Source organism: Ceratotherium simum, chromosome 11 (genome assembly GCF_057802395.1).
Source record: "Ceratotherium simum simum isolate JZ-2026a chromosome 11, ASM5780239v1, whole genome shotgun sequence".
Lineage (NCBI taxonomy): Eukaryota > Metazoa > Chordata > Mammalia > Perissodactyla > Rhinocerotidae > Ceratotherium > Ceratotherium simum.
Genome location: NC_141910.1, coordinates 23,775,011 through 23,798,075, shown reverse-complemented (window position 1 = coordinate 23,798,075; position 23,065 = coordinate 23,775,011). Strand labels below are relative to the sequence as shown.

Below are 23,065 nucleotides of genomic sequence, written 5' to 3'. Positions count from 1 at the left end.
AAACCCACTTGAGTATACTGTAAATTGGAGACTTTGAAGCATAACTTAAACATACTAAGGGTTCATTGAAGGTATATAAAGAGAATTGCAATACTTTGTTGGGGGGAAAAAGACAGGACATCAAGATGACATAATGGAGGAAAACAAAAACTCAAGGGCAAGCATAAAGAAAGTTCGCCGAGAATTGATAAAAGCAGTGCAGAAAGCAAACTAAAAAATAGCCCATGGTAAAAAAGAATGAAAACTAGAAAGAACAAGTTAACAAAAATAACATGAAGCAGAGCTTACCCAAACAAACTAGGCCCACAATCAAATTTACTTTGGGATAAATATAAAAGAAACAAGTTTAGTTATTCTGATAATATTTCCCTACTTTATTTTAGTCTTTTCTTATTTTCTGTGTAATTAAAATTTATTTATTTTTACTGAAAATATTATGCTCATTGTATACACGGTGTATATTCCACAACTGTGTTTTCCTTTGAGAAATAAAGAAATTATACCACAATGTTAGGAGTAATCTACTGAAATGTAAAAATAATTAAAATAAACATGAATTATCTAGTTATGTAATCAAATTTTGTCCTTTTCATTCATAAATTATTTTCTCAAACAATATTTTACTAAGTTGAAACAATCAAGATTTACCAACAAAATGCAAAGATTTTGTTTTACAGTTTTAAAGTGAGGAAAACTGTACCTTAGCAGTGAAGACAGCCTGTCTTGCCTCAGGTATCATATAAAGTTGCTGAATAGTGGATGCCAAGTAACAAGTAGCTCCAAGGTTGGTCAGGCCAACAAATCTACACTCAGCACGGACATCCTCATGAGGCCAGTAATCCCATTTATAAGGTGCATGGGCTGCTGAGAAAAGATGGAGGAAACGATGCCCCCCCAAAACCAACTATTAAACAAACTATTAATAGCCACTACCTCCATCACTTATTTAGTTAATATAAATAAAACATTACACATGATAATTTTTAAAATTACTAAGAACACATAGTCAAACTAATTCACTTCCTAATAATTCAAAGGACTGTCAAAACTTGATTTTACTTGGCACTAAATTATTTAACCAAAAAATGCCGAAGTATTTCAGATACCTATAAAAAGTCCTTCACATCTGTTTTTTTCCTAAGAAAAGAAAAACCAATGTTACTTTTTAACTTCAATAATGTCCTAGCAACATCAGTTTATAATGTTAAAGTGTGTCAACATGAATTCTTTCTTTAAACCATGTCCTCCCAAAATCTCATTTCCGCGTACAAAATTTAGCAAGATTAAAGAAAAAGAATGCTTACACTGCATGTGTTGTGCCATAACCCAGTTGTGTATTAGCCTGTAGTTCTCAACAGATCCCTTTACCATCTCTACTAACAAATCATAAGCAGCAGCTCTTGAAGAATGTGATTTGCACTTAGGCTGTTGTCTATCTTTTAGACTAGGCAACAAAAACAGGAGATTGAAGATATCTCTTAAAAATTCCTGGAAAGAAGAGAAAGACCAAGTATATTATCTAAGCTTGGATATTAATTATATTCCAAATATAATGAATAACTTACAGAGAGTAAACTGGATTATAAGACAATCTTAAAATTTACTAAAAGACTGTTTAAAAACTTAAAGCAGCATCACACACCATCATCTGAAAGTCTTTCCAGTGTTCATGTCTCTTAGAGAAAATGGTATGGGTCAAGATCATCTTTACTCTTTCTTCCCTCTTGATACCTAATAGCTCATTCTTAAAGATTCCCATCTACAATGCTATTATTTTCTACTCCATTAAGTGACCAAATGTTTTTAAGGACTCAATTACTCCCTATTCTTGACTGCCTCTGCATTTACTTAAGTTTCTCCTTATTTCACTCTAATAATAATAGTAGCAGCAGCAACTTACTCATAATGAGCACTTCTAAGTGCCAGATACTATTTAAAGGCCCCAAAACAAAAAAGGTTAAGATCCTTGCCTATCGTCAGAGTTAGGATTTGAGACACCAAGCTCTTAACTTCTATACCAGTCAAGTTTAACCTGAAGTGCAAGGTTTTACCACGTAAAGTACATTCTAGATGTACCTTCTCCTAAATTTGATCTGCCTGAGAAAGGGTCGCCTTTCCCACTTGTTCCTTCTTAATTGGTCCTTTGCTACTTTACCAAAGAAAGTTATCTCCCTCACCATCTCAAATACTAGTATGGTACATTGTTCTGGAGTATAAAAACCTCCTGGGGTACTGTTTAGAAAACGGGTAATAAAGTAAGACTGAGACTCCACTATTCTTAGAGAGACTGGATTGTAAGGTTGGCTCCTGGCTGTCATCTGGAAAATTGAATGGTAAACAGTTCCCTCCTCTAATATAAAACTTTCCCTAAGTGATAAAATTGTCTCACTGTGCCTATTTGTATTTGGATTATGCTAAGTATCTGCTTACCATCTGGGAGTCCGGAATTTCAGTGACTGTGGCCAGTTATGCAAGTACTACGTGCCTATACGACCCACCCCGATAAAAACCTGGGACTCCTAGGCTCAAAAGAACTTCCCTGGTAGACAACACCTCACACATGTTGTCACACTCTCTGCTGGGAGAATTAAGCACATCCTATGCAACTACACTGGGAGAGGACTCTTAGAAGTGTATACCTGGTTTCCACCAGACTTGGCCCTATGCCACCTTTTTCTTTTGCTGATTTCATTTTGTATTCTTTTACTGTAATAAATCTTAGTCATGAGTACAACTACACGTTGAGTCCTATGAGTCCTTCTAGGGAATCACTGAACCTGGGAATGGTTTTGGGAACCCCTGACACAAGCATCAAATAAAGGACAATTGGAAATATTTTCCCATTAATGACCTCACCGTGTCCATCTCACTACTGTCAAAGAAAGTATAATGCATAATTCCTGACCTTACAAAGACAAGCAAGTTTGGCAAAGAAATATGGAAAGTGAATAGGAGCTTATTTCATATAGTTGACAGACTGATCATAAGATTGTATCTCGTCTATCTTAGAATTCAGAGGTAAGATGATGTCTTGGAGACACAAAGTAACACATTTACCTGCACTGGAAAATTAAGTCAAACTCACCCAAACAGAAACAGAAGTGGCTAATAGCTACTTTAACGATGAAATGTTTTTGCCAATCAGTTTAGATCTAGAAACTGAATGAGCTAAATATCTGTAGCTCCAAAGTTTTGACAAAATATATTTAAAATCTGTGGTAAGATAAAAGCATTTTATCAGAAATATTAGGTTGATAAAAGAATACTGAAAGGAACGTCTTTATTTTTGTAACTCTGAGTTTACCAGGAAACCAGGTGTCTCTAAGTGAAAGACTTAATGGTAAAGCCATTTTGGTATTTTTCACAGAAAGAACCTCAAACTGCTACCTAAGAGAATATTAAAAATAATTTCTGATGATAGATCACAGTGTGATTTTTGACATGTAATTCAGAAGAAATTCAAAGAATTAACACTGTTAAAACAAAACTCCTTCCATCCTCATTGTAAACATTATGTGAACACGGTTTACATTTCCGTTATGTAAAAATGGTTTCTCAGAGTTTATATTTATAAAAATATAAAGTAGGAAGAGAACTAATGAACATGCAATCATTCTAGCTTAATATCCATCTACAACTATATAAATTAATTTTAAAAACTCCATCCATCTTGTTAATGCATATATTTTCAATAAAATTTAATTTTTAATGCCTCATACTTATTTGGCAAAATTTAAAGTATATTTATGTTGCTTTGATTGCCTGTGTCCAAATAAATGTAATATAACGATAAATACAGAAATTTAAGACAACACCATGTGGTCACAGGAAAAAAATATTTTTACCAATTTCAACAATTCGCTGGAAATTATATCCTTTAAAAATATTTAAACTTGAAAAATCTAGAAATTTTTTAAAATTAAAAACCTGTAAGAGGACACCTAATTTTTCCAAGATTCTTTAAAGAATATCCGAGCAATAAAAGTTTGAAGACCACTGCCCTATGCTGGCTCTCAATCTGTTATCAGATTTATTTTGCTAAAAAGCATGTTCCTGATGTTATCTGACTGATCAAAAACTTCAAAGGCCCCTTTTTTAAATTATAAAAGTAATGCTTTTGTTTTATTGTACATATAAAAATAATTTCCTGTGACCACAACAGATGGCCACTTAGCTTCCCAAAGTTACCTCCTACACTTCCTCAAACTCAAGCCAAACTGAACTAACTCAATTTCCTGCACATACCCAGGTTTCCTACGACTTACTTTTTACTCATATTCTTTTCTATGACTTAAATGTTTCCCTTACTTTTCTACTTAAGAAAACTTTTTCCTGTATTACAAAACCTATATCTTCTTCAAAGCCTTTCCTAATCATGTCAATACTGTCTGATCTCCCATATCCCTGATGGTATCCCTTCAATAGCTATTATTTTTTACCATGATTTACAAATATCGCAAGCAGCCATTATTTGTGAGGGTACATACAAATGTCGCATAAGGCAGGTTTTTGCTTTTTTTTTGCTAAACAAATGAACCATTAGATTGCCAGTTCTTAAGAATCAGAACTGAGTCTTTTTTTCTTTTTTTTTTTTTGCTGAGGAAGATTCACCGAGCTAACATCTGTTAGCAATCTTCCTCTTTTTGCTTGAGAAAGATCTGCCTTGAGCTAACATCTGTGCCAATCTTCCTCTATTTTCTATGTGGATCGCCGCCACAGCACAACTGCCAAGGAGTGGTGTAGATCTGCACCTGGGAACCAAACCCAGACCACCAAAGCAGAGTGTGCTGAACTTAAACCACTAGGCCATGGGGCTGGACCCAAGACTGTGTCTTAATTATCCATTTGTTCAACATGTATTCGCTAGATACTCTACAAGGTAGCGGAGATAAGAACAGGATTTGTATTTTTAAAGGGGAATTAGAAGAAGGGAGGCAGGAGAAGGCAGGAAGAGGAAGAAAGAGGAAAGGGAGAGGAGGAGGAGAGAAAAGAGAAGCAGTAGCAGTAGCGATGGTGGTGCTAGTGGTGGTGGTGGTGAGAGAGACCATATGTGGCCTGCAAAGCCTGAAATATTTACTATAAGTGTCTTTACAGAAAACAGGAGTTTACTGACTCCTGAACTAAATATAAACTCTAGATGAAAATTTTAAATAATACAGTAAAATCATTAAAGTAGAAAGGGCATTTTAAATATCTTGGAGATAAGAAAGACTTCTTAATATTACACCAAAACCAATTGCCTTTCAACACCTCCACTTAGATATCTAATTGACGTTTCAAATTTAACATATCCAAAACAGAGCTCCTGATTTTGACACCCTCACCCTCCCCAACTCGATCTATCCTGAGTTTTATCTTTTTTAGTAAATGGCATTATCATTCACTTAAGTTTCTCAGGCTTAAAAATTGAGGAGTCATTCTTAATTTCTCTCTCTCCCACCTCACAATCTTACCCAAATTTAAGTCTTAGTGAGCTTTATCTTCAATAAATATCCCCAAACCAATCACTTTTCACCATCACTCCTCTCTAGAACCACTGCAAAACTTCCTAACTGGACTCCAGATCTACACACTTGCCTTCCTAGTTCTTTACCTAGAGTCTGGATCTCCACCTAGAGTATGAATGCAGCTTTTAAAATATTAATTCAGACCACATATCTCTACTGTACAAAAGCTAAGGGTTCTCATCTCACCAAAGCCCAATGGGAAACTATAATTTTGACTACATAACCATTAAAACCTTCTCAATAAACAACTTTTAATAAACAATAAAAACAATTATTATTTAACATTGTTCTGGAGTTTCTAGACAAAATTAGACAAGTGAAAGAATGAAGAGAGGTAAGACTTAAAAATCAAGAAATAAAATAATCACTCACAGACAATAAACTAAAAACAAATGGAAAATCAGACAATACCAAAGATAAAAGCAAAGATAACTGAAAAAAAATCTACAAACAATAAGTGAATATAAGATGGCCTGCAGCAAATCCATAACAAGAATCCTTACTACATACAATTAGTTAGAAAAAACAATTAAAGATTCCATTTATGATACCAACAAAGATGATAAAATTAGTAGGAATAACTTTATTAAGAAATGCTTAAGGGGCTGGCCCGGTGGTGTAGCGGTTAAGTTTGCACGCTCTGCTTCAGCAGCCAGGGGTTTGCAGGTTCAGATCCTGGGTGCGGACCTACACACTGCTTATCAAGCCATGCTGTGGCGGTGTCCCATATAAAGCAGAGGAAGATGGGTACGGATGTTAGCCCAGGGACAATCTTCCTCAGCAAAAAAGAGGAGGATTGGCAATAGATGTTAGCTCAGGGCTAATCTTGCTCAAAAAAAAAAAAAAAAAAAAAAAAAGAAATGCTTAAAATTCAAATTCAAAATGAAAACATTAAAGTGAAGAACACAAAAAGATTAGGCTTGTGTAAATAATAAGACAAATCCTGTTCTTGCAAATTCAATATAATGTCCATTTTTCTGCATCAATCTATAAATTTAACACAATCCCAATAAAAAAAAGTAACAATTTTAATGTTTGAAAGAATGAAACAAACTGATTCTAAAGTTCATGTGGGAAAAAAAAACAGTCGGAAAACTCTGAAAAGGAGTAATAATGAAGATGAACCATCCCTACTAGATACTAACAACTGTAAATCTATGTAATTAGGGTATGATACTGGTGAACAGATCAGTAGAGTGGAATGAAAAGTCCAGAAATAAATCCAAGTACACATGGCAATTTAGAATATGATAAGGGAGTTATTTCTAATCAGTGCATAAAAAACAAGCTAGCCAGTTATTAGGACAACTTGGGTAGCTATCTGGAAAAAAAGTTACCTCCTCATTTCATTCCTTTCACCTAAGTTCCTTATAGAACAAAATTAAATGTAAAAAATAAAATTATGAAAGTATGAGAAAACAATATGAATTTTTAAAGTGTAACACAAAAGCCAAAAGCTATAAAAGATTAGTAAATCTGATTACATGAAAATAAAAAATTCTGCTTAGAAAAAAAGCAAAACAAAAAGCACAAAGTCAAAAGACAAACCGAAAAACATACTTGGAATTCATATTACAAAGGGATAATTTCCTTTATATAAGGAACTCAACAAATTAGTAAGAAAGGAACCAATTACATACATAATAGGAAAATGAGGAAAGGATTCGAGCAGGTCAGAGAAGAAATAACACAAATAAATGGCTTTCAAACACATGAAAAGAAACTCAACCTTAGTGATAATTACAAAAAATAAAACTAAGAGAATCTTCTTCACCTATCAAACAGGCAGAACTTAAGTATTTGAAAATACACTGGGTTGGTAGCAATGTGGAGAAATAGGCACTCACTCACATACACTGTAAGTGGGACGATAAATTCACTCAGCCTCCATAGAGGGCAACGTGATTATGTCGATCAAAATCATAAAGGTACATACCCCATGAACCAGCAATTCTACTTCTAGAATTTTTTCCTACAGAATTCCTAAATGATGGATGTATAAACATCTTCACTGCAACATCACTTGTAACAGTATAAGACAATGTTCATCATTAGGAAGCTAGTTAGATATTACATATATCTAGAAAAAGAATATTATGCAGTTGTTAAAATGAATGAATTAACTCTAAGAAGGTGAAAAAAGCAAACTATAAAATAGTGCGTTTAAGGTTTTAACATCTGTAGACAGTACTGCATAGTGGTTAAAAGCTCGGCCAAGTGAAGAGTCTGAGTGACCTCAGTAAGGCAAGTTGCTTAACCTGTCTATGCCCTAGTTTCATCATCTGTCAAAATGGGGTCTAATAAGAACATCTATAAGGGTTCAAAAACTTTGCCCAAGATAATTATTTGTAAAAATCAATAAACAAAAGAGAAAAAAAAAAGTGGTCTCAAAAAAACACACGAATAATGAAGAGAAACAAGACTTCTGGAAATAATTCCTGCACATATGACAGAAAAAGAGTTGATATTTTCAAAATAAAAAAGTTTACAAATAAATATAAGAAAAATGACAAAAGAATACACACAGATTATAAACAGTAAATTCACAATACAAATGCACGATAAATGAAAAGACTCATATTCAACAATAACTGAGAACTAAAACTAAAACAACAGTGAGACTGGCAAAGATTTAAAAGTCATGTAAGGAACGTGGGGATGTCTAAGAAACTGGCATTCTCAGATAGTATGGCTGGGAGTATAATCTTATATAACCTTTTGTAAACTGATGTATTCTGATTAAAATGAATCAAATTTACTTTTAAGAACTTATATGAGTATATAATGGACAGGTGTACAAAGATGTTCTTTGTATAGTTTTTTTTTCCCACTAGTGACAACATAAATGTCAATAAAGATTAAATTATTTCCCTCTTTATCTATTTGATTTTTTAAATGTATTTTCTCTCTTTATTTTTTATTGATTTATTTTTTTGTGAGGAAGATCAGCCCTGTGCTAACATCTGCCAATCCTCCTCTTTTTGCTGAGGAAGACTGGCCCTGGGCTAACATCCGTGCCCATCTTCCTCCACTTTATATGGGACACCGCCACAGCACGGCTTGATAAGCGGTGCCTCGGTGAGTGCCCAGGATCCAAACCGTCAAGCCCAGCCGCCGCAGCTGAACGCGCACACTTAACCTCCTGCACCACCGGGCCGGCCCCTCTCTTAATTTTTTTAAATGAAGAAAGCACATCACAGAATGGTATTTACATAATACAAATTATACATCTGTGTATTTAATAGATGCATGGCAAGTCCTGGAAGGCCATCACCAAAGTATCATGGGAAATCAAACTACATGGGAATCTTCCCTTTGCACTATCCAAAAATTTCTTTCTTTCTTTACAATGAACGATATGTTATCAGAAAAATCAATCAATATATTTATATTTTGGAATAAAAATTATACAGTCGGAGCTCCATAACCATGGGTTCCACATTCACAGATTCAACCAACTGCGGATCAAAAGGCCTACAATGGCTGCGTCTGTACAGAATGTGTACCGACTTTTTTCTATGTCATTATTCCTTAAACAATATAGTATTAAAATCATTTACACAGCATTTACATTGTATTAGGTGTCATAGGTAATCTAGAGATGATTTAAAGTATATGAGAGGATGTGCGCAGGTTATATTTGAATACTATGCCATTTTACATAAGGGACTTAAGATTTTGGTCCTGGAACCAATCCCCTGAGGATATTGAGGGATGACTGCATATTGGTTTATATATAACATAAGACTGCAACCAGCAAGACTATAAATCAATCAAATTATTCCCAGTGAGTATGATGGAAAAATTAAAAAAGGACCTAGAAGAAATAGCACAAGTTGGGGCCGGCCCCACGGCGTAGTGGTTAAGCGCGCAAGCCCTGCTCCTGGCGGCCCGGGATTCAGATCCCGGGCACGCACCGATGCACTGCTTGTCAGGCCACGCTGTGGTGGCGGCCCATATAAAGTGGAGGAAGATGGGCACAGATGTTAGCCCAGGGCCAGTCTTCCTCAGCAAAAAGAGGAGGATAAGCATGGATGTTAGCTCAGAGCTGATCTTCCTCACAAAAAAAGAAAAAAGAAAAAAAGAAAGAAATTGCACGTTTTGGTGGCCTTATGGAATAGGGGAAATAGCACAGATTTAAGACAGATTAAGACTGCCACCTTAAGTTTATCTCAAGAATCCCTTAGTCTATGCCCCTGGAGACAATCTTCCATCCTTTCGGTTATTCCTGTGTTTCCTAACATAAGAAAACAACCTAACTTCAAGAAAACAACCCTCCAAACCATAACTAACTCTTAACGCAGGCAATGACAAAAGGGCCAAAGACAAGGCGATTAACTTAATCTAAAGAATAATTAGACATTTATTGGTCTAGAGTCATTAGGTGTATCCAATACTCAATAACAGATTTTCTGTCAAACGGGCCTTTAAAATATGAAACCAGTAAGACAAATACTCTATAATGACTACTTATTAATTCCACTGTGTAAGTTAATAATTCAAAATATTCAGTCCTATAAAACTGTACCATTAAAGTAGAGGTTGCCTTTCTATATACAGTCATAGGAATTGTTTCTGCATTCTAAAAACAAGCCTAAGATTTATATTTTTTAGGGTTCATTTTATTCAAAGCTCACTTTTCCTGCCAGCAATCAAGTTCTACCAAACTTTATGCTTGCATGTTTAAGGAAATAAAACATATGCAACAACAACAAAAAAATAACAAAAAAATTTCAATTATATTTTATATAGACATTTGGATGTCTTAATACCTACCTGTCCTTCCCTTGAAAATTTAAAAGGTGGTTTGTGTTTAATAACACTTGTTGCAAGCCTTAGGAGTCCTGTAAGCCCATCATCTTCTATATTACCATCTTGATGATCAAGGATCTCTCTGCTACAAAAAAGAATACAAACAAAACAAGATAGTTCACATGATTATGTCCTTTTATCTTTTCTCAACAATGTAATTGTGAACTTCGCATCAAATTTTACCTTCGAATACAGTCAGCCAAATGTCGTGCCAAAGCATCTAAGTCGAGGAGTGTTGTCTTAATACAAAGAGAAAATACAAATTACAAGCAAAAATTTTTATGTTTAATAGTTCAGAGATTATCAAAACAAGAAAAATCCTTTCCCCCTAAGTGACAAGAATTTGGTTTTCCCAAAGTCATTAATGTACCAATTATATTATAAATAACAAAGCTACTCTTTACTTATACATGATGTCAAATGATAAAATCACAGCTGTCAACACATCATCAATAGTCCTTCAAAAAAAAAATCAATGGAAGACTAGTAATAAATTATGATAGTCACAGTAATTTATGGAGAAGACACTAACGTTTGTTGTTGTTTTATTTTTTCTTTAACAATTTTACTGAGATGTAATTCACATACTATATAATTCACCCACTAAGGTTTGTTTTTAACACACCTTTAAACTAGGCTTTAATAATAAACTTAAATGTACAGTTAATTTCAGAAAGCTTTACTTCTCATTATAACTGAGCAACAAAAGTAAAACAGATTTCATAAAACAGAACTTAAGAGGATTCTCAAAGAAACTCAGATCTCTAAGAAGGAAGATTACTTTGGTAAGCAAGAAATATTAGATTCCTACTTGAAATGGGCCATCCCAGGTTTTAAAAAAAAAAAAAATCAATGTTTATCTGGCTTCAACATTTTATGAATAATAATCAAGTAAACTAAAACATGTTCAATATTAATTTTATAATTATTTCTCAAATGAAAAGTAAAATAGGGGCCAGCCTGGTGGCGTAGCAGTTAAGTGCGCGGGCTCTGCCTGGGTGGCCCAGGGTTTGCAGGTTCAGATCCCTGGTGTGCACCGACGCACGGCCTGTTAAGCCATGCTGTGGCGGCGTCCCATACAAAGTAGAGGAAGATGGACACAAATGTTAGCCCAGGGCCAATCTTCCTCAGCAAAAAGAGAGGGACTGGCATCAGATATTAGCACAGGGCCAATCTTCCTCACCAAAAAAAAAAAAAAAAAGTAAAATACTTTATGAATTCAGATGTAAAGTATTAGGAAGTTCAAACACTACAGGATTATTAAAATGCAAAGTGTATACATTGCACTTTGATTGAAATACATGAAAAAAATTGAGAGAAAATGTTTCCTAAATATTTAAATGTATCTTCTTCAAGTGTTGCTCATTTTTTCTGAAATCATTTAAATTCATTTAAGCTTACTAAATTTATAAAGGAGAAAAAACAGAAATCTTTATATGGCAAGTTTGTCTTTGCTGTCAACCTGTTTTAAACGTTTCTTTGTTTGGATGAAAATAGTCTAGTATAAAAAAATTAGTAGATCAGCAAACTGATAGTGTTTATTTAGCTTAAAATAACTTCTATTTGAATTGTAATTTTATTTTATATATTTAGAACTTCAAATCCACATGCTATTATAGAAAGCTATACATTTAAATTTAAAGTCTCAATTTCACATTCCAAAAAGATTTTACATCCACAAATCTTACTCAGAAGAGACAGGAAACTACTTATAGGTAGCAGATCAAGACATTTCAACTAAGGTCAAAGTAAAAAGAAGAGAAGAATTAGAGTAGAACAGAAAGGTACAAATATAGTAGAAAAATTATGACATTTTCAACTCGTTACAGATTGATAAAAATGCCCTTAATAATAAGGACCTATAAAGTCATGAACACACACGTGCAAAATTCATCTGTATCAACAAGTTAACGTATAATTTTCTGAACATACCTGACTCGCGTCCTTTATATGTATGTTGTCAACTAATTTGCACAACAACCAAAAATACTCTTTACATCCCGGTTTTAACATTGGTTCTTCTTCATAATCATCCATCTATTAAAAAAATTTTTAACTTTGTGAAAACATTTTAAAAAGGGAAATAACTTAAAATTACAGTACATTTAAGAATCTATAGACTTGAAGAAGAAATTAAATCCCTATACAAACAGTATTCAAAATTTAACAAAAAATGGAGAGAACACTACTAGTTTCTGTAAAATTAGAATAACTAGGTACATAAAGTGAATAATACAAGAACGCTCAGAAAAACATTACTCTCAAACTACTTATAACCTACTTGGAAAAGATATGAATAATGTATAATGCTAAATGATGTGAAACTAAGAATTCAATGAAAATGTGTAAACAAAAGACACCTATAGAATATGAGTATATATAAATCTACCCACACGCAATAGTCTATTATAGTTTTGAAATCTTAAAAATAAAGTACACATATTTCTTACATAGTTGATGATAGGTAAATGTGGAGGAGGAAAACGTAAATCCTACAATACATCATATTTCTGGGGTTAGCAAAATTTACTTCTTAATGGGCTCTGGATTTATTATGTGGTAGAAAGCTTTTTATAGGGTTAGTATACACATTGAAGCAGGGAAGGAAACTGGAAATTCAGAATACAGTAGTCCCCCCCGTTATCTATGATTCCACTTTCTGTGGTCAACTGTGATTGGAATTATTGAATGGAAAATTCCAGAAATAAACAACTCATAAATTTTAAACTGCATGCCATTCTGCATAATAAAATCTCATGCTAACACCCTCCATCCCACTCAGGACATGAATGATCCCTTTCAGCATATCCACCTTGTATATGCTACCAGCCCATTAGTCACTTAGTAGCTTTCTCAGTTATCAGTATACTGTTACGGTATATTGTTATAATTGTTCTATTTTATTATTAGCTATTAGTGTTAGTCTCTTATTGTGCCTAATTTAAAAATTAAACTTTATCATAGGTAGGTATATATGTATAGGAAAAAAACATGGTATATATAGGGTTTCAGGCATCCACTGGGGGTCTTGGAACGTATCCCCCAGAGCTAAGGGAGGGACTACTGTATCCTAAGAATAAGACAAAAAAACAAAAAACAAAAACTCTGACTGAATGAGAAGAAAGCTACATTTATGATGTTTCTATCATTCAACTTATTAACACAAGGACCAGAACCTAGTAAGAACAAATGCTATTTCCACAACAGAATACCCATGAGAGTTCCCACACAGCTGAAATCAAAGTACAGAGATTCCATTCCTAGGTGTCACGTGGACACAACATGTCACAATAATGTCACTTTAAGAACTATATAACTACTATCCTCTTGGTAAATACTAAATACTGTAAACAAGTACTCAAAATTACCATAAGGGTATAATACAATGATGAATCTGGGGCAAAAGAAATTGCAGAAATAGAATCCACTCTTGAACACAGTAAAATCTTACCCTGACAGGTTTGAGTGCTTGAGCATCAGGAAGAAATTTCAACAATGTTGAGGCAGCCAATAGCAGAAAAGAGCGATTGATTGAGTCTCCTCCATCCAGCCCTGACAGAGACAACTTATAAAGACCATTGCAAGACTCATGACGGACTGCAGTCTAAATGAAAAAGCAAGTTCCAAAGATAGTTTGAGTAAGTATTAAAAAGTTAATCTTAAGGTTAATATGTCGGCAGAAATAACATGTTAGGTGGCTGTAATATATTTTAAAATGCAATGTTCTGATCACATACTCATGCATGTAAATAATACATGATCAACTAAACTATCCCAAAGTATAGAGTAATGTGCAAAAACATATTTTACAAATTCCCAAATACGGCCATAAAAACAAACCAAATAAACACAACAACGACAACAGACAAATACAAAAGGGATTGAGGAAAGGATATTCAAAATAATTTATTTACAGAATTAAGTAACAGGACAAAATATTTTCAGAACTAGAAACAACTTGGAAAGTACTTAAACCAGAACATTTTACAGATTCTAAGAGACCTACCCAAATGTCACAATGGTTACCTGGGACAGAGCCAGCACAAGCACACATATGCATTCAATTTAGAGCTAACAGTATTAGACAGTGCTGTCTAAAAAAGACATGACTATGATGGCTAAGTGTATTAGTAAGAGAGTGTTTCTACTATTTCATTTAGGAATATGATGTAATATCAAGATATGGTTAGTGAAAATTATATTAACCTCAGCGGTAACACTGGAATCAAAATAAAATATATTTGACTTATTTTTAGTCTCTCTTACATCTAAGTATACACTCTAATTAAATAGAAAAAGCAAAAGAAACTTGTCCAAAACATAAATTACCAAAATAAATGCTCAATTCCTTCCCACCCCTCAGAAAAAACAAAAAGAAAAACCCAAAGCAAAATAATGACTCTGTAAACAATTATTTCAGAAAAAGACCAATATGAATGCTATGAAATATTTAATGTTCACACAAGTGTACATAGTTCAAAATACTCTAGATCTTAAAGGATTAAATAGGCACATTCCAGATGATGTGATATATTTGTGGAATCATGTCCATTTGTTTCTATTAGCTCTTTTTCTTTTATCAGTGCTAATAATATGAAAAAATATGAAAAGTAAAAAGTAATAGTACTAATCTTCAATTTTCATCTTACCTCAGGAATAAGAAGGGTCAATTTCTTTAGCCAATCTTGTAAATGATCACTATCAGCAAGGCTAGATTTCACTAAAGAACAGCAATGAGCCCAACTCACCAAGAGCCACATTGAATAATGTGAAACTAAAGAAAAATTGGAAAAAAAAAAATGACTATAAGGGCTTGTGCTATAAAGAAAACATAATGCTCACTATTAAAGATATTATATATAAATATATCCAGTTATCCAAATCCTTATCTATTAAAAATTAACTTCGTGAAATCCTTACCTTCATGTCTAGACCTGTGATCGGACTGAGCTTTCAAAACTCTGTAAAGTAAAAACACACCACCGCCGCTAATTAAAATCAGCAATAAATTAAAAATAACTCAATTTATTACCAAATATCCTTTAAAGTTTATACAACTTCCCCCTGAAGAAGATTAAGATTTTAACAAAGCTATTTTTCCTATAGTCTTTACCTTTTATTTAAAGAATCACTGGTAAAATCTTACTATAGCAAACAGCAAATGACTGTTCAGATTTAATAATCTGTGTATTAATTGAGTGAATTCAATATTGATTGAAATAAGTTAATCCTCAAAAAGTGCTCATGATTCAGTTACTGAAGAGATGTGTATTACAAAGAGAAAGGTTATAATGGTTTAGAGTCTAAACTTCAGACTCCCCCCACCTCCAAAAATCGTACACTGACATAAAATGCCCTTCCTTTTTTATTGTTAATGCCAATTTCTATCAAGAAGGGTTAAAAGCAATATTAAAAAGTATAAAACACTGACAAATTTATTCTGTTTTTTCACCTCTACTTTTCCCCATGATACTTTTAGTAACTTCAATGAAAAATGTATTATACCCCAATTTCAAAAAAACAAAATAAAAATTTTCATTTTAGCTAAAACCAATAAATAAGGATTTACTATTTGCCTTACAAACAAACCGCTAAAAAAAAAAAACAACTGATCTCTAGCATTCCCACTTTGTTTTAATAATTAACAAAACACCTTTCAAAATCTCAAAAAGCAAAACTCATCCATATTATTGTTTTAAAATAAAAGGTACTAAGAAGTTAAAACTTATAAATCAAGTATTTGGCCATATTTCATGTTTAATTTTTATTACATTGGTACAATATGTTTAACTTTACCAAGAGCAATCTATCTACCTTTTAAACCCGTATCATTAGAAGATTTTTGATAACACAGCCAAAAAGATCGTTTTGGCTTCCTTAAATTGATACAAACCTCCTAGCACCATATGAACTGAAGGTAAGAGCTTATAAAAAAGATAATGGTGCAGGAACAGGAGCTGAGAAAACACAGGAATGAGGGAGGGGGAGCTCACATTACAAAGATTATAATGAGTTCTTTGAGAAGGGAAGTGGTAGAATGAAAACAAGAATTGCCACAGAATGAACCAGCTTGAATAGCAGCAGCTGTTAGCAAATCTGCATATTTATTTTTCATTGTGTGAGGTTAAGAGAGTCAAATGAACATTTCTTAATTCTGAAGAAATAAAAGCAGACTAAAGCAGTCATTGAATTGCCTTGTTAGTTCAATATATTGTGGTGTGTGGGACAGTGAGGTAGAGTGTGTGTTAGAGGACAGGGAGAAAGAGTTAAGGATTATTTAACTGGAGAGTAATTGATGGTTGGGGTATAAAATGCATATCATACAATTCAAGGGCATATTATAGCACTTTCTTCATTTCCCCACATTATCCATTCACAAGTCTTACAAACAATGAAGTAAGGTGCCTGTCACTGAAAATATAATGGTGACCAAAATTAGATATAGTTTATACAGAATTTAAGAGTGTAGTGGGGTAACGCAGATATTGATCAACTAATCAATGTGAATTAAATTGAGACAGACACTAAAGAAAGGTACATTAAAAAAAGAATCAATCTTAAAATAATCATGCTATTTATATGGAACCATTGCCTATGAAAGTGACTTTTAAAAGCACCTAAAAACAGCTAGTTAGCTATTAGCCACTTTTAAAGGTGTTCACGTTAGCTTTATAAATCATGAGTACAGTGGCAAACTTCAGCCCAACATGACACCTACAAAATACTTGGTAATTAATTTTACACACTTGAACATAATTTATGTGATTATTTACGGCATACAGTCAGGTCCCTAGTTATCTGTCAGCCATTATTATACGCGAATTTCTATATTATTAAAATTTGGACATTATTAAAAAAATCTGCAATGTAGCCCAAATATATGAGATCATATTACATGTCTAAACTATATTCTTATACACACACCTCCAGCTCTATCCACTGAGGGCCTAGAAGCAAGGAAACACTAGTAGCAATGAGTACACCAAGCACCCATAATTTGGAGCTTCGCCACCAATAGGAAATAGGGCTTCTTAAAGAAATGGCTGATTCCAGGACTAAGGTAGGGAAACTATAAGCCTGGAAGATCTTGCAGTGACAGGAAAAAATAAAAGACTCCTCCTCTCCATCCCATATAATGGGGATGTGTCAAAAGGACACATGAACATGGCTAAAGAGGCCAACTCAGGTATAATTTGAGCAAAGAGAATAGTAATAATAACGAATTATAACATTAAATGAAAAAAAATCCACGAATCCAAATTGATAGTAACTAAATAAACAAAAGGGAGGAAGAGCTTTCTCTTCCTCACAACATGAGGTCAAATAATAAACATAAAAGGAATGGTAAGGGGCCAGCCCCATGGCTTAGCGGTTAAGTGCACGCGCTCCGCTACTGGTGGCCCGGGTTTGGATCCCGGGTGCGCACTGACGCACCACTTGTCCGGCCATGCTGAAGCCATGTCGCACATACAGCAACTAGAAGGATGTGCAACTATGACATACAACTATCTACTGGGGCTTTGGGGGAAAAAAGGGAAAAAAAGGAGGAGGATTGGCAATAGGTGTTAGCTCAGGGCTGGTCTTCCTCAGCAAAAAGAGGGGGATTGGCATGGATGTTAGCTCAGGGCTAATCTTCCTCACAAAAAAAAAAAAAAAAGGAATGGTAAGAGTTAGAAAAATCACTAGTTGGCAAACATTATACTAATATTTAATTTGGGCAAGAATCAACACTGCTGAAAATCAATGAATGAAAGTTTTATAAGGAGCAGGAAATTTAAGCACTTGCAAAATATTTTCCCACAAGTTACTTTTAATTAGAAAGGAAAAATCAGAAACCTTATTGTAGAGAAACCTGGAGGAAACCAGATTAACTGATCAAAATTAATATCATTAATAATGGGACAAACTGACATCACCAGCATGTATTGGGAAAAACACATTACTTACAGAGTATTCCTACTAAAATGTATATTCTGAATCTAATAATAAGGAACAATCAGGAAAACCTAAATGAAAGGCAAGTTATAAAAGAACTAGCCTGTAGTACCCAGAAATGTCAGTATCTTGAAAGAAAGGCTAAAAAAGTATCCCTGATTAAAGGAAATGGAAGAAACGCAGTAGTATATGATTCTGGATCAGGAAAAAAGTTGTTGTAAAGAATATTAATGGAAGGCTGGCCTGGTGGCATAGCGGTTAAGTTCGTGCACACCACTTCAGAGTGGCCCGGGTTTGCGGTTCGGAGCCCAGGCACAGACCTACATGCTGCTCATCAAGTGATGCTGTGGCAGCATCCCATATACAAAATACAGGAAGACTGGCACAGATGTTAGCTCAGGGACAATCTTCCTCAAGCAAAAAGAGGAAGATTGTCAACAGATGTTAGCTCAAGGGCCATTCTTCCTCACCAAAAAAAAAAAAAGAAAAAGAAGAAGATTAATGGGACAATTTGAGTATGGACTATATATTAGATAATATTATTATATCACTGCTAAATTTCCCAAATTTTAATATTTACTCTAGTTATTAAGAAAGTCCTTAATCTTAGGAGCTACAAATCAAAGTATTTATGGGTAAATGGTCATGATGTCTGAAACTTACTCTCATAAGATTTAGGACAATATGTAAATAGATGCATGTGCACAGACACAGAAAATGCACACTCTTGATTATGAGATAAAAATTGGCAAAATGCTGATAATATGCAAATCTAGATGAAAAGTAAGAGAGTTCATTAAAATATCTTAATTTTCTGTTAAGTTTTAAATTTTTTCAAAATAAAGTTTAAAAAAAGTATATTCTTACTACAAATACATACATAAATTTATGTTAAAACTTCATACCTAGGAGCCAGATTATCATACGTATAAGCAACAGACATAAGTCGCTGAATCAAACTGGTTCCTTGGACAAGGACAAGAAATACCTTTAAAACAAAAACATTTAAAAAAACCTTTAAATACACTAACACACAAAACTGCATTTTTAACCCAAGACGCCAATTACTTTGATTTTTATCTATGACAAGGTAAGAAATATCCTAAGAATGGCAATTTAAAATTACTGTAAAAATATCAAATACTAGAAAACCAGAATTTGGTAAACAAACAAGAACAGCAACTTTAATAAGAAAATATTGAAAATTTAGAAATACGCAGGAAAAACTACTCTTTATATTTGATCCACATATTCTCTGCATGTCACTGGGTAAGAAAAATATTATATATTACACGTCAGTGGTTTCTTGGGGGGGTGGGTGAAGAATAAAACATTTTTTACTTTTGAAATAACAAAAAAAGTCAAGCAGTGGCAGATTCCTCAACCATTCTGAAATAAATATAGACACACAATATACATAATATAACATGGATACAGAGCATAGATTCTATATTAAATCCTGAGGTTCAAAGTTTAGTTTGCTAACTTTCAAGCTGCATGATTCTAACAAACACTTAATTTCTAAGTTCTAGTTCTTCATCCACATAATGGGAGAAAATAATTTGCTAATTTAATAAAGGATTATTGAATCCCTTCTGCTGGTCAGAACCCATTATGGGCCTTTATTTATTAAGTCACTGTTCTGATCCTGGACATGTTAATCCAGTGCAGCAGGTAACATAGAAAGCGCTGCAACATAAGTATATACGATGTGCCAAACGAGCAAAAGAAGGGAGCAACAACTAACCCTGTCCACAGCGAAACCAGGGAAGCTTCAGGAAAAGCTATGTTTAGGCTGGAATTTGAAAGTTCAATTTGGAATTTGAACTTTCTAAAAGGATATTAAGGAGAACAAATGAAATAATGCACGATATTATTAAAAGAATTAGTGTTCTTCCTTACTATAAAAAAAATTGGATTTTATCTCCAAAATTAGTAACAAAAATTTTTGTTCCCAAATAGCTTAGACTTACATACTAAGCTCTAATTATTACCATAAATAAACTAATGGAAAAATATGTATAGTACACATCTTTTCTAAACCATAAAAAAGTAACATTGGTATATGGACAGAAAAAAATTCCAAAAAGATACCACATAAAGCTATTAATGGTAGTCAACTATGACTGGGGGAAGGTTCACTTGTATATTCTGAATTATTTTCAATTACTATGTACGTGCATATATTTTTTCAAAAAACAAACCAAATATTTTTAAAACTCCATGTATGTATTTTATATCTATACTTATATGTATTTATATTATTAAAATCTCAAGAGAAAACCACTAATAAAGGTCAAAAGCTTTAAAAATATTTACTGAGTTGATGGAAAGGAGCACAATCAATTTGAGTTTTTATATTATAAACTGGAAAGTTTATTCTGGAAAAAACAGTAACTGAAACATTACAGAAATACAAGGTTAAGGTAAGTACAGTCAGGCATCGCATAACAACATTTCGGTCAACAACAGACCGCATATACGATGGTGGTCCCATAAGATTAGCAGCATATAGCCTAGGTGTGTAGTAGGCTATTCCATCTAGATTTGTGTAAGTATACTTTATGACGTTCGCACAAAATTGCCTAATGATGCGTTTTGTAGAACGTATTTTTGTTGCTAAGCGACACAAGACAGTAGTTCACAATCTGCAACACAGTAGAACACATTTACATTACACTGAGTTTATTTTAATTGTATTAGCTGCAAATGATCTGGCATACTAGCACAGATCACTTTTCCCATTTAACCCCCAAAATTCCAATGGGAAATATGCTTCAAGCTTTCATTTATATCAGCAGTTTCCAACGTATGTTCACCACAATATTTCTCTGTCAGTAACAATTAATTACTCTGGTGTTTCTTGGGCAGGTATGAGGTGAGATGCCATTCTCAAAAGGTTACAAAATGGAGAAGAGATGTCAATAAAAACTCATCTTCATCTCTCCCCACTTCCCAGTTCACTGATGGAGACATTGGAAGCAAATATTTGATCACAGGAATAAAAGAATTCATAGTCAAAAAATTCTAATTTTATTGCTGGATGTGCTGTTCATCGTGCCATTTTCTTTCAGCTCTAACTCTACCATTCTATATACTTGCTCTGTGATGACAGTGCTAGTATATCACAAACTAAATTCCTCCTTTGCCAGCTGGCTTCCTATTAGATTCTGTCAACCTGAGACACTAGAGATTACCCAGAAGAGGCAGGTGATTTCAGAAACAGTAGCAGAATCCCTTACTCAGAGGTCTAAACCCCAGTTTAACAGGATCCCTCCTATAAGCTCATTTCTGATAACCCTAATCTTTTCCATATGTTCCTCAAACCCTAGGGGTGGTGAATTGGTTACCTGTCTGGGTTATCTCAACATTCCCTTTTTATATTTTTAGCCCTACGACACATACATGTAAAACAACTCTCTATTTTAAATTGCCTCTGTTGAAATATCTAGTGTTGTTGTTTGCCTGAAGGGACACTGATACACTCAGTATATAAATTACTGAGTCCAAATAATGAACTCAATTCTACAGTCAGATAACATTAAAATGGCATATGATTCATTCCCACATTTTAGATGATGAACTGAAAAGCATTACTGCTTCATAATTACTACTGCTTTAAAATACAGGCATCACTTCAGCTTTTAGGCCATATTGTAGTAATCTAGGATAGCATTTCTTATGCATTAGTGTATTTCTTCACTTTGTAAAAACAAAAATATACAAGCTGTCTTAAAACATAAACAGAATTCACTACCACAATTTAAGGTTAACTTCTATACTTTACCTCTGTTAATCTTGGTATATGAAGACCCTTGGCATGATCACCAGCAGCCTTTCTTGATTTGCCAGGCCAGGTTCTTTTCCTATGGCTTTCTGCTATACCAGACCAGGCAAAGACATCATGATAAGCTAAATCCAAATCGGACGGATCTACTGCAAACTGGCATATTAACTTCAGCAAGCAAGCAAGACAGTCTAGCTGCCACTGTGGATAAGAAGAAAATGTCATTTCCCATTTTCATTAATTTAATATGGCCACTACACAACTTGAAATTAAAGGCTAGAAAATAAAAATAATTATAGATAGTACCTAATCCACGTGCTATAAAAGTTTTGCTGCTCATGTATTATGGTTCGTTGCCAATCCAATCTTATAAAAATGAAGAAAAAATATCTAGACACTAAGAGGATGTATTTAATGAAATGGAAATGACACTTGCATTTCTATCATGAAGGCATCATACTAATGTATGTAATAGAGATACAATTTTTTAAAAAAAATACTGCTCAGAATGTACTATAATTTTTTAAAAATTATTAAAATGCCAATGAAGATATCATTTACCTACCAATAAAATGAATTGAGAGATAAAGTACTATAAATTTTTTCTCCACAAAAGTAACACACACACTAATATTTTGAGGCCAAAGCAATTCTCAATAATTCTGGAAAATAATTCAACTGAAAATTTTGTACTTTACATATGTACATTTAAAATAAAAAATAGCTCTTTGGTAAAATATTAAGTGTTTAGTATGAAAAGTAAAGTTTCTAACTGATTTAAATCTTTACTTTAAAAATTTTAAAATAAAACACTTCTTTTAAATAAATTAAGAATATCATGTATGTAAAAATGAGTTTCAGAGCTTTCTCTTCAATAGTCCTTGTCCTCCTCTTTTCTTTATCCCACTGCCAAGCAGTATAGCTATACCAGTAGACCAGGAAACAAAGCAATACTATATGGCTGATTTTCAAGAAAGGTATCAAGAAATTTCAGTGAGGAAAGAACAGTCTTTTCAACAAATGG

The 23,065-nt window shown here is 33.5% G+C and overlaps 1 protein-coding gene across 2 annotated transcripts in view; it reads right to left on the bottom strand.

Annotated features, from left to right (window-relative positions):
• USP34 (ubiquitin specific peptidase 34) overlaps nucleotides 1-23,065 on the bottom strand; it is a 243,433-nt gene that overhangs the window by 63,333 nt on the left and 157,035 nt on the right. For both annotated transcript variants that reach the window (XM_087436699.1, XM_087436700.1), the window contains 10 exons: nucleotides 22,042-22,242; nucleotides 19,160-19,242; nucleotides 15,240-15,280; nucleotides 14,969-15,093; nucleotides 13,771-13,923; nucleotides 12,252-12,356; nucleotides 10,503-10,558; nucleotides 10,284-10,404; nucleotides 1,305-1,488; nucleotides 701-861 (listed from right to left, as the gene is read on the bottom strand). In XM_087436699.1, coding sequence (XP_087292825.1) covers nucleotides 701-861; nucleotides 1,305-1,488; nucleotides 10,284-10,404; nucleotides 10,503-10,558; nucleotides 12,252-12,356; nucleotides 13,771-13,923; nucleotides 14,969-15,093; nucleotides 15,240-15,280; nucleotides 19,160-19,242; nucleotides 22,042-22,242 — 1,230 coding nt within the window. The remainder of the gene's footprint in view (nucleotides 1-700; nucleotides 862-1,304; nucleotides 1,489-10,283; nucleotides 10,405-10,502; nucleotides 10,559-12,251; nucleotides 12,357-13,770; nucleotides 13,924-14,968; nucleotides 15,094-15,239; nucleotides 15,281-19,159; nucleotides 19,243-22,041; nucleotides 22,243-23,065) is intronic.